Source organism: Xenopus tropicalis, chromosome 3 (assembly GCF_000004195.4).
Source record: "Xenopus tropicalis strain Nigerian chromosome 3, UCB_Xtro_10.0, whole genome shotgun sequence".
In the NCBI taxonomy this organism is placed as follows: Eukaryota; Metazoa; Chordata; class Amphibia; order Anura; family Pipidae; genus Xenopus; species Xenopus tropicalis.
The window spans coordinates 82,639,638-82,660,484 of NC_030679.2; the positions used below are offsets into that span (position 1 = coordinate 82,639,638).

At 34.5% G+C, this 20,847-nt stretch overlaps 1 protein-coding gene and 1 long non-coding RNA gene across 31 annotated transcripts in view; one reads left to right on the forward strand and one right to left on the reverse strand.

Annotated features, from left to right (window-relative positions):
• Positions 1–20,847, reverse strand: part of celf2 (CUGBP, Elav-like family member 2) — a 278,315-nt gene that overhangs the window by 9,713 nt on the left and 247,755 nt on the right. For 14 of the 30 annotated variants that reach the window (XM_031897543.1, XM_012958431.3, XM_012958429.3 and 11 more), the window contains 3 exon segments: positions 19,886–20,020; positions 2,779–2,910; positions 856–1,053 (listed from right to left, as the gene is read on the reverse strand). In XM_031897543.1, coding sequence (XP_031753403.1) covers positions 856–1,053; positions 2,779–2,910; positions 19,886–20,020 — 465 coding nt within the window. 30 annotated transcript variants of the gene reach the window in all.
• On the forward strand, positions 7,022–10,705 carry LOC116409750. The gene is made up of 2 exons (XR_004222003.1): positions 7,022–8,149; positions 10,556–10,705. It is a non-coding gene; the product is annotated as an uncharacterized LOC116409750 (long non-coding RNA).

Here is a 20,847-nt window from a genome sequence, read left to right on the forward strand (position 1 = left end):
ACTTTTTTTTTTTTTTTTTTTTTTGCAAAACCATGGATAAGAGTTTCCCTATACTATTTCTGTTTGTAGGGGTATAAGTAACCACATCAAAAGTTGCATTGCTATATACATTTGCCTGACTCTGCAAACAAAACAAAACAAAAAAAAAAATCAGCAGTTCTTGATGGAAGCTAAATCATTTTGTGTCACCAGGGGATTTAAAAACATCAAATATACATTACATGGCCAATTCATCATTGCTCTGGAAGTTTTAACAAGCAGTAAAGACAGTTACCGTTGTGTAAAACATTACCATAGATTTAAGACTTCACAATTTATATTTTTCTAGCTTGAAAAATACATTTTGGAATCTCTCCTCCCCACATGAAATTTACATTGGGAAGCAAGAATTCAGATGATCGAGTGCTTAGTGCTACTAACAGGCAGTGCTGAGCATTGCCATCCCATTAAACTGAATGGTGTTCCCCTGCTCAAAGCAGCTCATTTTGACACATTGACACAGGTATCAGCTTTGATAATTGTGTCAAATCATTAAAAAGTTTCTTGCCAGTCAGGCAGGAAAGTAAAGTAGAACTGATGGAAATCCTGGAATACACAGTATGTTCTATAATTAATTTGCCCCAAGGTTGTGTCAGTGTCTTGGAATCAGTGTTAACAGAGCAACACACCATTAGCCCCTCATAAGATTCACTGAATTTGCTATTACTTTGTGAGATTTCCATTTGCACATGTAAAGTTCTGGCTTCTCTGAATGCTCAATATTTCAATATGCTTTTATGCAAAAAAATTTTACAATTTTTCTCTCAGTACAGAAAAATGAATACAAGAAACTGAAAATTCTTTATATATTCTTACCTTCTTTCTGGCTGCCCGCAGCACTCTGTTGTTGTAGCAAACTCTGACTGTATAATGTAGGCAGTGCCGCCGCTGCGTACTGCTGAATTCCTGAGTAGGCCTGGGTGAGGGCATCCATTGTACCAGCTGTACCATTCGTCAAGCCTGTGGCACCAAGTCCTCCATTCAAAGCCGCCATACCTGAGAGCATTTGAGCAACTTTACAAAAAACCCAACAATGGAGAAAGAAAATTGCACTTGTTCATTAGTGCTTTCTAAAATAATAGACCAATTATACACCAAAAATGACTGCACTGCATGCAAATGGCCACTGAAACACGTTGAAACTGAAACAAGAGCACGGCTGATTAGCACTTTAGAACAACATTGTACTGTAAATTACTGGCATGCAATGCAGATTTGCTCCACCTACAACATTTCTACATGTCCTGTAAAAAAGCATGCAATCTAAAAGCATTATACAGCAAATATATTTTGACACGTTACATTGCAAAGACCACTGTCTTACACAGATATATAAATATGTATGAATATGAATGTGTATAAAATAGTTATTTTTAATAACTTATGGTCTACAAATCTTACTTAACTTGTGTGTAACTATTAATCAAACTGAGCCCATATTTCAGAGTGAAATGACCATATAATCATTCATAATGTTTCCTAAATGCTTTGTTACATTGTAATAATGCTAATTTGTATATATATTAGAAAATATATAATATGTATACATATATTAAAAAATGTTTACATGGCCACTTCGAGCATTTAATCTCTCTGATATAAGAACATTGGTTTTGGAAATATGTATCTAGCAGAGAGCTTAATGCTCCATTAGAAGGAATATCAGAGACAGAACATAATGAATGCTTATGACTTTGGTATGCTTCTTCATGTTATATTTTGAGGATTAGTATTGAATGTTGTTAAGAAATGGTTATTTCTGCCATCTTTTCCTTTGATGAAACAAGGCTATTTCAATACACTTTGTTATATGCTTTGTTTGTGCTATACTGGCTGTGACTGGTGATGTCTTTTAGTTGAGATTTTGTCATTTTTCTTCATAAATGTTTTGAAAGCACAATTATTTTGATTTACTACGTCTATTTACTCTGTACTACATTGAATTATGCCTGTATTAAATTAAAGATACTAGTTAATATTCTCCACTGGGCTGTGAATATCTTGATAATGACAATCTCTATTTTGTTTTGTATATGGAAGAAAAGAAGTTGGGTTTGTTGGAAATGGGTTCAGCCATATGTAAATGTACTTTGTATTATGTTGAGTATTAACATTGCTTTCTATAAACAGGTGTTTCTATATGGTCTCTTAACTGGCCTTATTGGCCGCACAAAGCCAGATTCCACTATGGGGATTAATTACTATAATACAAACTGATATTCTTGGTAGGGTTGCCAATGCTGCCAACAGCTATTTTTAATAAGGGTCAGAAATAACATAAGCCAACAAATGGGCTTCAAAGATTTCATAGCAGCCACTCAAAAACCACTTCTTAAAGCAATTTTAAAATTTCTTCGACATTAGGAACTGTGTCTGTAAACAAGAAGTGTGCCATCCACACAACTCAGTGTGTCACTTTGGATAACTATAAGCGAGGTTGCTGTCCACTGTTTTCTATCACAGAGTGCAGGAGTCTAACTTTGTAGAGCACTCATTAGTAAGTTGACTACAAATTTAGTATGTGGTATCCAAATTCAATAGCATATTGGTTTCTTGAGATCGCACTGCAGAGAAAACTGTGTTTGTATCGCTTTAAGTTGTTCCTTATCAAAGATAGCTGCTGGTAGCCCTTATCTGGGAATTGCTGAATGACAACAGTACCTAGATTTGACTTCCCTGCTCTTTTGTCTTCTGAATATTGTTGGAAAAATGCTATCCACCACAGCACTAAATACTCACTGTTTACGGTACCTGCTAGTGCATTAATATTATTCAGTCCAACAGTAGCCCCAGCCAGACCCTGTAACGTGCCCAGAGATGTCAAAGAATTCATGGCAGCTCCAGCTGAAGAGTTAGCAGTTGATGCAGCCACTAAAAAAAAAATTAAATAATGAAAGGTTAATTTCCATGATCTAATAAAATACTTTGGCACACAGACATGCTGTGCTAGCACATTGCTTAGTAAGCATGCTTCTACAGGTGGTTTATTTGTAATGTATTGGTGAGCTATAAACACAGATTAAATTCAATGCATTTATAGGGATGAGTAAATTCACAAAAAGATAAATTGAATTATATGACATCAACATATTCAAGACACTTAAAGTACCACACATTAGTGCCAGTTTCTATATTGTATTTGTATTTTATGCTGATAGTCTCTAAACTAAAGCAATATTTTTCCCATTTTTTAGGCAGCAGATGTGTAAAGCCGTGCACTGCCAGAGGTATTTGTAATCCAGCCCAGGATTCATTGTACAAAGCATATTGTACATAGAATCAAACCCAGAAAACATCTGAACAAACTGAAATGAGAATCTCTGAAAGAGAGGCGCTTGCACAGCAGAAAAAAATGTAATATCATAATAAAGCAGGGCTCCCTTCTGACAACATAAAGCCAGAGGTACCGTTCACAGAGAATATGAAGCAAGAGCCAAACACTTGTTTCATCTTCCAAGTTCTTATCCTTTCCTTGCCCTTCAAGCATTGTAAAAGAAATGTATTAATAGTTCTTCCCCCATCTTCCAAGGATAAAGAAAGGAGGATTTTCACCTTAATCCCAGGTCATTTCCACATACATTTTTTCTTTCATATTTACAATTTATCTATAAATCCACAGAATTTTCCATACTCCGCTAAATAAAATAACAATGAAAAACATAATTCCTATATATTAAACTAGTGGAACTTCGTTTACACCAAAGTCTCAGATGTTAATCACAGTCATCAGTCAGGCCTAACTCAAAACATCACTCCATGTATAGCATATATTATCCAATTTCCTAGGAAGTTTGGAAAAATGGAAATTACATGTCTTACATGTCCCATTTTAAGAAAAAAATCTTAATTTTTGACTGATTACAACAATAGCTTTAGAAATGCTTTGCTTGAAAGGGAAAGCCTCTTCTTTAGGGCAAAGAAAAATGGAGCTACTTAGTAGCAGCTAATTGTCATGGCTACTAGACACCAGAAAATACCCTGCCATAGACAATACTAAGAATTGTGAAACACACATAGAGACGATTTCCAGAAATTATCATCATTTTTGTAGCCGTAACAGGTAGCTGGTATTACTATCTCAGTGTGTCTTCTCCCTTAGGCAGAAATGAGATACCCCCAAAATATTGTCCTGGGAATATCACTTTAACAATACCATGATTAGTGGTGGGGATCAGTTTAGGCCAGAGTAAATGCTTTGGACATAAGGTTATCTATAGCTACATCTTTATTTTATAGCTGAAAATGTACTTAGTAGGGTTGCTCTTTTGCATTGCTAATCCCATTCCAAGACTCTAAAATGGTGGTTTGATCATCATTCTTTATGGGTAAACTAGAAATGAAAACACTGGACAAGAGACTATTCTCCCGTAACACATACATTATTGCCTACAATGACACAGATGCCATGCCTTTGCCTTTTAAATACATTACACATGTCGGTGTAGTTAAGAGCTTCTAAGCTCTGCAGTTCTAAACCTTAATGACAATGCAGTAACAGCTTATCTTGGTGGGCCTTTATTTGATATGTGTTGTCTTTCTTGTCCCAGTGACAAACTCCCATTGGATAAACATGTAACTTATAAATTGCATTTCTTTCAGAGCTCCCAAGATACCAGCTAAAGCATAAATAACCATATTGAAATTTGCCTACTACGAATTGCTTAGCCTCATAGCATATTTCAATAAAACCACAGTTGGCTTTGCTCATGTTTTCTGTAAACTGTGGCCACTAAGGATCTCTGTGTTTATTCATAGCTGTTTAATCAGTGTATCCATTAATGTTTCCAGTGTAATAAAACTGTAATGAAATATTTGTTTCTCAGATGTTTTATTTTCATGTGGAGCAATATCATAATGTGACAACTAAATCGATATTATTTATCATATCTGCCATCCTTAGAATGTGTGCAGCTATTGATTTAGCTTGGTCATTTCTTTAACATTTATGAAATACACTGATACAAGAGGCAACTAAAAAGAATTAATAGTAGTTACTAAAGATGTACAAACTTTGCATCACAATAATTATCGTATTTATTTCCTCAGATAGCCTGATACAATGCTGGTTTAGGGAGAATGTGTTGATACAGGGTGAACTGAAATGAAATAACATATCTGAAACGGAAGTTTGCTCCAGCGTTTTTTTTTTCTATGAGGCTTCTGATCATCTGAACGGGAGAAATATGGGGAGACTTAAGGACACTATTAAGAGAACTGAAGGTATGCCTGCAGCTTGAGATTAACTCATTATTAGCCTTTCCTTCGCCTTTAATACCATTAGGATATATAGTGATCTTGTTTGATTCCTCCTTTGATTCCCAAATGTATTTTCTCAATGGCCCCAAAAGTCAGTTTTGAAGGATCAGAGTTGTGAAATCTTTTAAACTGTCGTGCTACAGTAGAAAGTGGTCTGTCAGCTTCTGTATCACTCACAGCATTTCTGATAGTACTAAAGAGTTTCTGCATACATTGTTTCAACATTTGAATTTTGAAATCTGGGACAAGGGTGAGCATACACAGTAATTTGCACCAAAAAAGAAGAATGTGGAGACTACTATGTCTAAATTGTTTTATTTATATGCTCAACTAAGCATTCCCTAAATCAATAAAATTGAATTGCAGTCTCTTGGAACAAATCTGACATATTAACAGTGATGCAAAGAAAAAAAAAGGGAAAATTAGAAGATGTGCTCCAAACAGCAAGGGAAAAGAACAAGGGCAAAGGGGGAAAATATTCGAGACTACAGATATGAAGAAAGAACAAGATGAAATTGGAAAGGAAAAGCTAGCAAAGGTATCATTAGAACAAAATAGGTTAATGGGAATGAGTACTGTTAAAAGCATTGCCCAAGGGCTTTTCTTTCAGATACCAAGAGGAAAATATTATCTTATAACTCAAGTAAAATAGAAAGAAGTGAAATGATAATGGTAGATAGTAAAAAAATATATCCAGCTCTTTTAACCCAATCTTTTTCAGTTATCTTTAACATTAACATATGAGTGATATAGTAAGGTCTGTTCTGATCAGTTTGTTCAAGAACATTTAAAAATACATGTTCAAGCTACCCACAGGAACTAAATTGAATGTCAGTAAGAAGTACTATTCTAGAGAACTCAAAATGCACTGTGAAGGCAGTTATAGCAGAGAGTGGTTGATTTATTAACATAGCTGCTATATTGAATCAGTGCTGTTACCCATAGCAATCAAACCACCTTTCGTTCTGATCAGCCTACTACAAGTAAGAAAATGAAGCATAGAGTCTTTCACAACTCCAATCTGTTCTAAATGCTGATAATTTATCTCATTGCTCCACATCCGCTGCTCCCCGATGCATTTGCCTTCACTGGCTCCCAATCTCTTCTCCAATCAACTTTAGATTACTAGCAGTCACACTCAAGGCCCTTAACAATAAAACCCCTGGGTATATCCCAGCTCTGACATCAAAATGCACTCCGTCATGCAACCTATTCTCTCTCAAACTTTCAAATGATCCCTAAAAACCCACCTGCTTAGTGATGCATATTAATTTCATATTGACTTATCATTAATTATATTCTTCTTATGTTTTAAATGTTCCCTAACCCCTTTAGATAGTAAATTCCTGTAAGCAGTGTCTTTGAACCTATTTATATTCTCTAACCCTTGTTTGTATAGTTTATATAGTAAATAATGTACCCCCTGTTTTAAAATATAGGGATATTATAAGTCACCAAGGAGTTTCATGACCATTATTTATTATAATATACAAGTGTCAGTGAGTCATGTGACAAATGACATCACTAAGCACTGGTTATAACTGATGACATTATAAGCTCTTTTGATAAGGACATAATTTAAAGGATAATCATGGCTCTTGTGTAATTTAAAGTAATTTAAGGTGCTGCTTAACTTGTTTACACTATATTAATAAATTATGATTAAGATGATGATTGGTTGCTATGGGTAATTGTGCTAATGCTTTTTTCTCTCATTTATAGGAGCATATTTATCAAAAAGTGACTGTGAAAACAGTGGTATTTCCCTCCCAGACACAGCAGATGAGGAGAATAACCGAGGCTGTTTAACCAGGCTGGGGGAGCCAATACAGGAGCTGTTATTAAAGAGTCACTGCCTGGTATAAGGGGAGTGACTGCTGGGGGGCTCAGGAAGCAGGAAGTGGGTGGTTGGTTAGGCAAAGTGTTTAAAGAGAGGTTTGGAGAACTGAGCATGAATTCAATATCTGTAAGTTGTATGGCATACATTGATAAGATTGAAGCTTTATTTAAGAGAAAGTTTTATACAGACAGACTACTGGTTAACCAGTAATTTCTAGAGGTTGTACAGTGTAGCTGTGGATGCATTATACATTATACATTCTCAGTGTGGAGATGTCTCCTCCGTATTAAAAAAAAGAAGGGTATAAGCTTTACATTAAAAAAACAGCATTAGTCCTTGGCAGAACACATCACTGGTGCAAACACAGCTCATGCAATCATGGGCATTGCTTATTATATTTTTGCCATTATGCGTGACTAAATGACCCTTAATAATAATTTGATAATACTGCAGATATCCTCTATAATAAAAATTGCAAAGCTGACAAACTATTTACACCAACATAACTAATTCACAAACTCATTTAATTATAAAAATTATAAAAAAAATATGTATTCAAAAAAAGTATGTATTATTATAGATATCATTTTTTATTAGAAATATTAGATTTTTGCTATATTGTTTATTAAAGCCAACACATTTCCTTTTATGCAACATGCTCAGTAGTTTAGCATAACATAGCAAATGAATGGGTTTTGGTGTATGGAAATGTACTTCTAATTGGTCTAAACCAATGGCTTACTCTAAATACACGTAGAGTAAAATAGAATCATTAAATGATGACAGAAGCATCATGGTTATTAGATAATCACAACCCGGCGGCATAACAATTGCCAAGTGTTTCTTATCCCATGAGGCCTAATTATTTTGCGCTAATCCCACCTCCTCATTTTAATGTGTCTTTTTAGGATTTGTTGCTGTGGGGGACAGAGTGAAGTGGATGATTTAGGAGTTGAAGCAGGCAGGGAATGAAAAAGCATTTCTACAATGCCTAAAATACATGTTAATGAGAAGGTAAATGTGACTAGCATAAGAATGGTATATGTGCTTTGCAAGGTGCAAGATAGGGGCTTACATCTAACAACTTTTCTTGTGAGCAGCAGAAAAATAATGTGCCAATTGTGACTGAGTCTATACTTACAATAAAATACTGAAACATGTTTCTTGTCTGCAGGCCAGTTTAGGAAAATCTTGTAAGTCCTGTCATGGTATTTTTATACTTGTAACCAGACCTTAACTGGGTTTGGTAATTAAAGTTCTAGGCATTAATGGTGTGTAACCCCAATATAAAAATAGTTATTAATCTTTATTATACAACACAAAGATATGCCTAATCAAGATAAATCTACTGACAGCACTAAATGAGAAAAAAGGAAAAGTATATATTTATACTGTCTATCATGCATCTAGAGAGGTTGGCATGGTGGCACAACATGTGATTGTCTGGATACTCTGCTTTTTGTCCACAGTCCAAAATCATATTTCTAGCTTCATATGCCTATAATCAACCTGACCCTAGTGTTTTTGTGTAGCAACTTTGTAATTTAGGTTAATTTTTCATAGAAAAATAAACTCCACAAACTATTTATATGCTAAATAATGTAGTTCGATGTAACTTACAAAAATATTAAAACATCCATGGTTTATAATACATTGTAATGGCATTTAGTCACCACAAGAACAATATTGTTCAGTTATTCGCACAAATGACTTTCAGCAATTGTAATCAATGTGTGACAGATATTTACAAACTTTAACTAGCGGAAGCAACCAATGCCTATTTACTGTTCATGCAGTGTCATGTGAAACTGCCTCTGGCTAGCGCCACAAATCCTCAGAATAGGATATAGGAAGAGGAAGAATTTCCATAATTAAAAAGTTATCTTTATTCTTATGGACTGAAAAAATGTTAGTCAGCATAGGAACACGGAATAGAGACGTTTGCTTAATGTGTTTCATGGAATGCTATTAAATTTGTCAAGTAAAGGGATCAATCTTATGTTCCCATGCTGACAAACGTTTTTCAAATCTTTAAGAATAAAAATGACTATTATTAAATAGAAGTTCTTTCTGTTTTTGTGCTGTATTAAGGATTGGTAACGGATATTTGCCTCACATGTTTGACCTCAGTTTTCTAAAGCGGAAGATGCTCTCGGTTGAGCATCATTGTACAGTTGTGAACATTTAATCTCATTTTCCCAAATCCTTTGTGGTATAGCAAATGGCCTATAGATCTGATTAAGACTTCAGGGAGGCTTTTTATATTGCATCCCAGAATGACACTGTTTTCCATTACAAAATTGGACAAATTTGTATTGTATTGAGGGAAGATTTTTCTCTCTGCTGAATTGTTATTGCAATCCCAACTGTCATCATGACTAATTACCCCATTTTAGGATCCAATTTCATTATTAGCACAACCTTTAATAATGGTGTGGTTGTTATATTTACCAAAGCAAATGTTCAGTTTCAATTATTTTTAAATTAATTGGTTTTGTTTGTAAACTTTTTTTTATTCCATAGTTGCCACTGGCTTTAGTGCAATCTAAAAAAATGACTAAAATGTTTAGAGGTAATGCAATTAAACAATCCTAAATCACACCCATTTTTAAGTAGCAATTGCTATTCTGTAAAGTGTATTTTTATACATAGGAATGGAAGCTACTGATATACTTATATTGTATATCTGGAATGCATAGGGCATGAGGTTTTCTAGTTAAAAGGATCTTTCCATTTCCAATTTGGATCTCTTTAACTTAAGTATATTAAAAAAATGTAAAGATATAACAAACTCAATAGAATTTTTTTGTCACCATTATGAATTTATGCAGCTTAATTACTATCAGGTACAAGGTACTGTTTTATTATTAGGACAACAATTTTAAAATTTTTAGAAATAATGCATGTAACCCTGAGCTTACTGCATAACTGGAAATAGGATTCCATACCTGTACTTTTTGTTTGGAAAGCAAAGGATGGCAAACTGTATAGCAAATAGATAAAATAAAAGACGAGTAAGCCATTAAAAGAAAAACGCACATTTGTTAAACTCTACTTGAATAATAAGTTGCAGATTTAGTTAAAAAATGAAAAAACTCTCACTGCTCAGTTCTGGTTGAATGTATTATAAATCAAGTAAACAGGCTTTATATGTAGGTTGAGTTAGCATTCACAATTGTGCACTACTGCACCTTCTTCTTTGTCATTCTTTATCATTACAAATGTTCACACTGGCTAACATGGATCTGCTTTAGGTTTATATTTCTATATCATTAAAATGTGTCAAACCCTTTTGAATGTGAAAATGGATTAGTGTCTGAACAGCAAAATGTTTTATACATAATATTTACAAGCTGCTAAGCAATAAGCCTCTTCATTCATACTTTCCTTGAACTAACAATGCTCTTTTTTATTGTATAGGAAAAAAGCCACATTATCCATGTTCCTTGAAAGACCAGCTATTTTTAGATCACTCCAGGACGATCAAAAAAAATGGACATTTATTCAGGTTAGCGTGAAAACTAAGAAATAATAACTACTATTTAAAATAAAAGCAACATCCACTCTGAATCCCAGCTTGATCTTATTGGAATTTTAACACTGACATTTTTAAACTAAACTTTCCAAATTGATTTAGTTATTACTGTCAATAAAGGGTCCCTTAGAAAAAAATAAAAATCCTGTGTGTTTAGCAAAGAGCTAAATGTTATTTTGTTTTGCAAAGGTGCCACTGGCTCTGCCTTGCCTTTATATTGTCTGCTTTAGTGAATAAGGATGGTTTTGGTGTTGCAATTCTCCCTGGTAGCACCACTATAGTTTTGCCTGGTGTGTCGAAGTCTTACATCTGACACACTTAGGGGCTGATTTACTAACCCACGAATCCGACCCGAATTGGAAAAGTTCCGACTTGAAAACGAACATTTTGCGACTTTTTCGTATGTTTTGCGATTTTTTCGGATTCTTTACGAATTTTTCGTTACCAATACGATTTTTGCGTAAAAACGCGAGTTTTTCGTATCCATTACGAAAGTTGCGTAAAAAGTTGCGCATTTTTCGTAGCGTTAAAACTTACGCGAAAAGTTGCGCATTTTTCGTAGCGTTAAAACTTAACGCTACGTAAAATGCGCAACTTTTCGCGTAAGTTTTAACGCTACGAAAAATGCGCAACTTTTTACGCAACTTTCGTAATGGATACGAAAACTCGCATTTTTACGCAAAAATCGTATTGGTAACGAAAAATTCGTAAAGAATCCGAAAAAATCGCAAAACATACGAAAAAATCGCAAAATACCGATCATTACGAAAAAAACGCAATCGGACTCCATTCGACCCGTTCGTGGGTAAGTAAATCAGCCCCCTAGGGTAAGTTGTTTCCTGGCTGTGACGATTAACAGATACATTAAAGACGATGTTTTCCAAGTTAATTTTATTATGAAACTAAAATAACTAGATAATCAAATTTGTATTCTAATTAAAACTTTAAATAAGGATAGGTCATTGCTAGTTTTTCCTGTATAATAATATATTTTGGGGTCCAAAAACAGTGACTCCCTATATTTATTAAATCAGGTATGTGGATTTAAAACCTATTGCTATCCTGTGTTTGTGTAGTCAGGATACTGGGACCATGCTAACTGACAAGGCATATGGTCACATATTTGTATCCATTTTATCTACCGCAAACAGGAAATCCAACCAGTACATTATATTTTTGTGCATTACATGCAGGCATATTTGTCTTACCCCTATCCTTTCATTTATCAGTTCAGGATTTCATCTGACACTTACTGCCAAGCCCTCAATTACTTCAGGAGTAGTAATTTTGTATTAATGTCCCCAAAGAATTAAAATATCCTGCACTGAGCTTATTACTTTGCAGAATTTAGTGGCATTGGCAAGCACTGGAATGCTGCTTTCAATGCCAATTCCAAGGTCGCTTGTGAATAATTTTGAAACAAAGTTGCCCAAGGACAGACCCAGTACTACAACAATGGTCTAATAAGAAACTGTCCCATTAATCACAACTCTTTGCATTGTGTCCTTTAGTCAGAGCTGGACTCCTCTGTGTACTTTAGAAAAATCTCACGTGTACCATGAGCACCAAATACAAGGTTCCAGTCATCACTTCCTAGAAAGCCATTAACCCACATTCAAACTTTCTTATACTTAGAATAATCTTATGCAAAACTTTGGGGCTACTTTAAGAACTGCGCAATGCAGGGAATGCCTACAATTTTATAATATAAACTACAAAACTACAAATAAATGCATGCTACAAGACTAAGGGGCCGATTCACTAAAGGTCGTTAATGCTTAACGCATAGTTTTATGTGTTAAAAAGTGTTCTGTAACTAAGTACTGATTCATTCAAAGTCATTTTGCATCCATTACTACTCATATCGCATGCACAAAAATCCTGATTATCGCAAAGCGTTATTATTGAATAGAAATAATACTAACGCATAATTCACAGACATATTTGAAGCATTAAAAGGATAAAATGTGGCGTTAATTACTGTGAAACGTAATGCCTCCAAGGAGTAGGCATTACTAAACAAAATTGCAGCTGGTGATTATCTGTGGTGACAAGATGGAGTTTGCAGTCGGAATTTTTCAAGTATGTGATCTTCCTAGAGTGATGCATCCTCCAGTTTTCAGGGAAATGGTAATTTTTAGAACAATAGTTTTCCGAAAGTAACTGCTATGTGTGTAATAGCGTGCGCTAATATTGCATGCCACGAAATAACGCATAAATATATTGCATGGTTTAAAATATCCATTAAAAATATGTCATCACAACATAAATAATGACAATGACATTGCTTCTTTATTCAGACAAGTGTCCTTTTAGTGAATCGATAGTTAAACTCGCACAATATAAGAAGTGATAATATTTTTAACGCATGCTATAAATAACACTCGTTTTTTGGCCTTTAGTGAATTGGACCCTAAATGAGTGGGATAACGGAACAAAATGTGCAAAATATGGTAACCCACAGTAATCAGTTAGAATATCAGTAAATGCTACCAGCTGGTACTAGTTGCTGTGGGTTACTAGAACTAGTGCTAGCTTTGTTCCCATACAATAAAATTTACCTGACTATTCACAGAAAAAGTCCAAGTGATGAAGGCCTAGGACACTAAGGAGATCAAAATTGCTTAGATAAGGCTCCTGCCTAACTGTAGGTCATTAAATCACTTTAGCCTTGAATATTATGCTTGTTTAGGAAATCATCCAAGTCACTCAATGTCAGTAGTGAAGAGCGAATCTGTCCCGTTGCACGTCAAAAAAAATTGTCGCCCGCGACTATTTTTTTGTCGCCCGCGACTATTTTTTTGTCGCCCACAGCTATTCTTTTGTCGCGGGCGACAATTTTTGGATGCTCTGCGAATTTTTTCATCCTTTTCGTGAAACAATCCGCCAATGGCGAAACACTGAAATTCGCAGCGAATCCATGCCTGGCGAAACATTTCGCCCATCACTAAATGTCAGTAATAGAATCTGCAATACCAACATCACCCGCAGGGCATTCCACAACCTTTCTGCCCTCACTGTGAAGAACCAAGTCTAAAGAGGTGGCCTTTGATTCTTTGTTATTTTCTATGTAAAAAAAGATTTCCCATTATCAGTCTATAATGTTCTCTAATGTACTCTACTGTATACACAATTGCCTTTTTTTGGATGTATGTCCAAAACTCAGCACGGATGATAAAAGCTCCTGAGCCTTTAGCTAGGAGGGCAGATACAACTGTATGCTAAAGAGCAAGCACTCAATGAACATTCCTAAAAGCAGATGTGTAAAAGTCAAATTAGTTTATTGAAGTACCATAGTTAAAGCAGGCCATCCTTTTATACATCTGCCTTGAGGAATGCTCATTGAGTGCTTACTCCTCAATATACAGTTTTTCCTCATAGTTCATTTCTTAAATCCTTTTTACCAGTTTAGTTGCATGTGTCTTCACTCTCTACGCTTGTTAATATTTTTAAGAACTGGTAGTAAAGGTAAGGCCTTACCAGAGATCTATAAAGAGGCCAACTTTGGTTTCATTCCTCAAGTTAATGCCCTAATAATAATAATGTGAAAAAAAAATCATTTTTCTCATTTCCTTGTTTTGCTTTTTGCAGTTTTCACCAGGTGAAACTTTGTCAGGTGTGGTGAAAGTGTTTTTGTGCCTTTTTCTACTGGACTGACTAATTTGCGGGTAAACTGGCATCCATTTTGGCAATATTATAACAGATATATTATGATATCTCAATCTCAGAGCTGTAGAAACAATGTTGGAAAGCTCAGCCTTCCCTACATGCCGGAATAGTACACTCATTTCTGATAAAACAGTTAACATAGTTCATTTGGTTGAATGTAATACAAGTAGTGAAAAATATAACTGCAGAGTGAATACTTTGGGTGGGTTTAGTGCAGCTTTGATGAACCTGGGAAATTATTAGCAACCCGTTCGCCAGTGGACAAATGAGTGCGCATTATATAATTTACACCAGTGTGCAGTGTATACATCAACTCACTGCCAAAAATGCACATTGCATAATTAAAATTGACAACATAACTGTCTATTGAAATATTACATTGGAAAAATGTTCATCTTTGTTATTTATGAGATTTTTATTTCCTTTACAACTTTTATTACATTTTTCCCTATTGTGTTTTATATACTCATAATAGGCACTGTATCTCAGTAGTCATATTCCTTCTCTACATGTTTATAGTAATTAAAGGGGACAATTATTTTATCTGAAACCAGTTTATAAATACTCAACTCTAATGTTTCCTACCATGAAACAAAGGAAACAGCTTATGGCCGTAGGTGTTCTTCAGCTCAAAGAGAATCTCACCTTTTAAGTTATGAGAACAAAGTTACCAAGGGAACACAGCCAAGATACTTTATATTAATATAATTATCATATAATAAAATGATAATAAAAACCCCACTGAATTCCTCAATCAAGGTTTTATTTTCTTGATTTATGCTGAAGCAGTTATGTAATTTACATGTTAGAAGGTAGCTATTTAGATAATCCTCTTTGCTTATGTAATAAATAATACTGGATGACCATATTTAAATATGCTTATGTTTCCAGTTGCTATTGCAGTAATTAATACCACTTGATTAGAATAAACCAAACCACAAGCCTGCTCTGTAACTAGGAGATACTAGTTAATGTACAACAGTCATTCTACTGGGACAAAAGAAAGTGACAATATGTTTTAACATGTATAACTGAACATTTCTAGTTATACATAACTAATAGCATAAAAGCATATAACTGGTTAAAAGACAAGGCTATACTAAAATTATATGGAAAATATATTTTAAAAGAAAATCAAAAATATTTTTATCTTTCAGTAATTTACCTTTAAGTTAACCTTTAACATGTTATAAAATGTCCTATTCTTCATTTTTTATTTGTTCTATTTTTGTAATTATTTACCTTCATCTTCTGCCTTATTCCAGCTGTCAAATGACAATTTAATTGGTATTTACCTTTCTTATCTTTTTATTCAAGATTTTCCTATTCATTTTCCAGTATCTTATTCTTACCACTCCTTGGTTGCTAGGCTAAATTGAACCCTACCAACCAGAGAGCTGCTGAAACTGGAGAGAAGAAAAAGCTGAATAATTCAAAGACCCACAAAAATAAAAAAGTTATAAAGTATCAGAATATCACTGTCAATATCATATGAAAACTACCCATGTAAAGGTATCATTTTGTTTTATAAAGAACATAGATTTCTATTATATACAATCACACATGTTTATTTGAAGCAGAGGTCATGTTTTTTTTTAATTTAATTTCAGTATGTATGCTGCCTGGTCTCCTTTGTTTAGCTATATTTTATCTTTTGTCTAAACAAAGCCCCACCTAATCTATTCTGCTTATTGTGCATGATAATAAATATTCATGACTTGCTCTAATAGTACTGCCAAAATAACTACAGATATTTTACATATGAATTGTGTTATTTTTAGCAACAGTAAATTTATTAGAAAGTGCAGACAAAAGGAATATTATATGTTTAAATGCATGTACATTGCATTTAAGGTATTTTCATTTTCTGGTGTTATTGGCCATATAATATGCCATAAAACATTGAAAAGACCTGGTTCTGGGCATAACTGGACAAATATTGGTGGCCATGGAACATTAGTGCTGCTGTGGGGGTGTGGAAGAATGAATTTTTATCATATTCTGTGTATTTTGTGTTATATTACAATGAAGGAGGACGAAAAAGGGTGTACCAGACCTGAATGGACACAATAGGGCAGCTTTTTCAATACAAATAAAAGCACAGTGCAGAATTAGATGATATAAATTTTATACAAACTCCTTACTCAAGTATTCAACTTGTCCAAGCCATGTCCTGGTTGCAGCCAATAAAATATATTGTCTTCAAATTGCTGCATTAAAATATATTTAGACTATTGTATCTATACTCTGAGGCATTTTACTTTGTATAAATATACATTCCAGTTTTTTTATGCAAATAGTAATATTTGCATTTACTTCTTAGCTACTAAAATAATTTGTATGATAGAATACATCTTTTTTCACAATCAAATCCATATTTTGATAACATATCTAAAAGAAGAATTTCATTTTACAATATCAGGATGGCGGCAGATTCTTGTTAACTGGATAAGTAGCAAAGGCTATCCAATCACAAGCAAGGCAACACAAAACAATGACATTTGGTATTGAAAATGTTCACAGCCAATGACTGTATGACCACCTTTTATATAAATGTTTTCTTCAGCTGTAAAATAAATTGACTCAGTACAGAAGTTCTTTTCAAAGAACCTACGTGAAAACTGTACATTCTCATATAATACAAAAGAAAGCAGAACAAAGGTATAGTCAGAGCTGCTAGAATCAGCTCCCAGAATGTTTTTGATACTGACACTAAGCTTTTATTGTGACAGAGACTCTGTTAAGCTGTAAGGATTTTTATTTTTTAATAGAATATGAGTTTTGGCATAATGCTTGGTATCTGCATTCACTGAAATATTGTACATATCTGTGGAGGCCAAAGTTACATAGTATTTTCAGTAAAGCCCCATCTTCAAGGTGCCTTGCTTTGTTATGCAAAAAGTTACTTTAAAATGTCAGTGGCTAAACTCTGGTTAAGCAAAGTGACAAAGCAATTGCCATTTCATTATTCCCTCTAGGTGCTTAGCATGTTGGGGAAAAGGGGAAAGTGCAGTCATGGGCAACAGAGTTTACAATAAATATATAGCTTTTATAAACTGAGGATGAATAAATTATGTACCTAAGTATGGTGTTCAAGTATCATTTACTACATGTATTAATATTATATAATTCCTGGTTTTGTTCAAATAATTCATTTTTAATTTACCCTTATGTTTCTCAGGTTGATCATTGTTAATGCAACTGGTTTTATATTTTACAATTGCTGCTCACTAAACTACATACAGGTAGGAGCAAGCTATTGGAAATATTTGTGTTTCCTTGTGCTCTGCCTGTACCATGCGATAATGTCTCATGGCTGACTCCATTCTGAAAAATCATTCACAGTTGCCATCTTGTGTGTCTCAGAATGTAATTTATTGCAATAACTTGTGCGCTGTCAAAATGCCTGTTTTTCCCTGTAAGAATGATTCTGTGGGAGCAGCTTTGCCATGAAACAAGAATATACACTGCTTCATCTGCGGATGGGACAGGGATGCAAGCCTCCTGATTTATTCATATAAGTGAAAGGGAAATTTAAACTCAGTGTTGGACAATTTTAATGTATTTGTTGTTAATCTGCCTGTTAAAAAATCACTTCTGAATCCCTTGGGAGCCCAAATGCCTGGCACCATAGCTGGTATATTTGGGGTGGGGACCAAACTGAATATTTATAGAGTACAATACATTTTGCTAAAGTATTGTAATATGTAAAGCAAAGCTGGTTTTGAATGCATAGATTTAAAGGTTTGGAATTTTATATTTATTTAAAGGAAACCATGTAGGAACCCAAACCATGTAGGTCTATAAAACAATATTGCATAAAGCGCCTTATATGTAAAAGTATGTATCAAAAAAGCAGCTGACAGACAATTTTTCTTCCAGCCAAAAATCTTCAGCAAGTTTGAAGCAGATGGTAATTTTCTGGCAACATATTTAAGATTCTATTAAAAATCTCAGTGTAGCCAGGCAGCTGAAACACAAAATGTAGTTACCAAGTAGAGACACAGTTATGCTCAGGGCTCATCATTGCCTGCACTTTTTTGTTGGGTAGTAAAAAATGTTTTCAGTGAATTTAAGCTAAGCACAGACTGACTGTTAAGTCTGACCACTAAACTAATTTGTGAGCAGTTTAATATATGTGGACATATGTGGACTCAAAAATAGCACAGATCCAGGCAGCAAAACGAAGTGTGCAGATAGCCAATCACCTCAAATACCACCAGAGGACATTAGCCGGCCTTGTTTAATTTGCAATCAAATTCCATTCAAAATTAAAAAAAATAAAATATCTTTAAGTGTTGGCAAACATTGTGTGATGGTTGGCCACTTTTGTCAAAATAGGCTTTATATGCATTGCCATTTTATCACCCATGTGTATATACTGCCAGACATAAAAAGAATTATACTAACAGAAAACAATTTTTAGTTTGTTACCACACAAAGAATAGTTAAGAGCGAAGGATGAAACAGTAGCATGCATAGCTAGTGATAACTATATTCACTTTTTTTCACTTGGGGAATCTAAAGACATTTCCAGCACTTCAATATTTCCCCCAGCTATTACCTTTTTCAGTTGGAAAATGTCTTTTGGCCTTTTGCTTTGAGCAGTCAAACTCTATTTTGTGGCCCATAATATTTCCATTATTCAATTAAAATTAACACAGTGCAATTTAATTGGGTTTCCTAGTAAAGATAATAGGCCTCATTTGCAATCTGCCATTTTTGTTTGCACTTTTGTATTTAGCTGTTTGCAATTGGCTGCAGCTAAACCTTCAGCATGGTATTGGATTCAGCACTGACCATGTTAGTCAGCAGGGGATTCAGGGGGGAGGGCAAGTGGAGGCATGTAGGCTTCCCCTCCCCCACCCCCACACTTGACACTACCTTGCATGTCATTAAGAGGTACTAGGTAGGGAGTGGCAGTTGGTAAGCAGAGCTGCACGTCCTTGCATTGTGCCCACAATTAGAGTTCTTACAGCATAACATTGAATGAACAATGAGTTGTGTTATTTTTGCCCTTATGGTTTGAGGGGGTAGTCCTTTTTTAGAATGTTATTAGTAAATGCTGGTTTTACTGGCCTTAGAACAGCCCAAAGGAATATGACAATATTAGTAGAGATGTGCAAAATCATCCTAGTATTTCTTGTAATGTCTTTGGTCAAGGATTTTCAACTTGTGGGTTGGGACCCAAAAATAGATCATCATTTTATATAAAGTACACAGTATTAATTAATATATATAATACTTCAGGCTGATCATTTTACGAGTTACAGATGAAAAGTAATTTAGTAATAAAAAGACAAGACAAGATAGTATTGTTAATGACATTTTAAAATAGCAGGATTATGGTATGGGCAGCTGTACAGCTTTACCAAACAAAATAAAAATAATGTAGTAAAAAAAAGATAAAAATGAAAATGCTGGCATCAGTGGGTTTATGAGGAACAAAAACATGCTATTAAAATAGTAATGCAATGGCCACACAATTGTTGTCGGTGAACATCCAAAAGGAATGTTCTGGGCAACAGACAGAAAACACGCCTCACCCGGACTTGTTAGCGCTCCCAGTGCACTAGTCGTTGTGGAGAGAGGATTTGCATTTGTGGTGGTTGCTGAGGTTTGGGCTGCGGCTGCTGCAGCTGCTAAAGTAGCCAAATTCTGTAATTGCAAAGCATTCATGCCTGTGTAAGAGACAAAAGAAACCTTCAGCGACAAAGTGTTTAGTGATCAGATGTTTTTTTCCTCCAGAACATCTTTGTCATGCAGTGTATGAGAATGGTGGAGGGGAATAGATTGATTGTTGTCTTTAAAGCAAGCAATAGGTATTGGGAATTAGTATACAGCATGAAATGTCTCCAAAATGTTTCCATGCAAGGTAATAATAAATAACAATTGAGCAGCCACCTTGCATTTGCCTTAGATGGTAACAAAAACAGAGGTTAATACATAAACATTATAGATTATAAGTATTTTTTATTGGTACATCACCTAAAAATCCTAACATGGGTTAGAACTGAGCTGCAGAAAGGTCTACCACAGCATAAAACCACATAGTAAAGGAGATTTAATACTCATATTCAGGAAAGTATATCTTTGTTGAGTGAGACCCTGCAGTAGATCCCAAGTAGATCTACTGCATTTATAAGCATTATTTACATCATGGTACCAGTCATAAACATAAAGCCAACCTCCCCCCGTTGCATAAATAAATGATTCACATCTTTTTTTGCCTAGGACTAATAACTAGTTCCTATTAGCAATGGTAAAAAAACATTCTCTTATTTTTATTGATAAAAGATAAATGTTGCATATTTTGAAATCACATCTCCATGCTATATTGCAATTTGCCCCATTATTAAAATAAAATGATATCATTGCATTTACACATTCAAAAACACTTCCGCCCACAAATATGTTATATCTGTCTGTAACTGGCCAGAAAGAAACAGAGCAAATAGTTAAGTTTCATGCAAAGCTTTTGCAAGTAATTTGCAGCCTATTGCAGTCT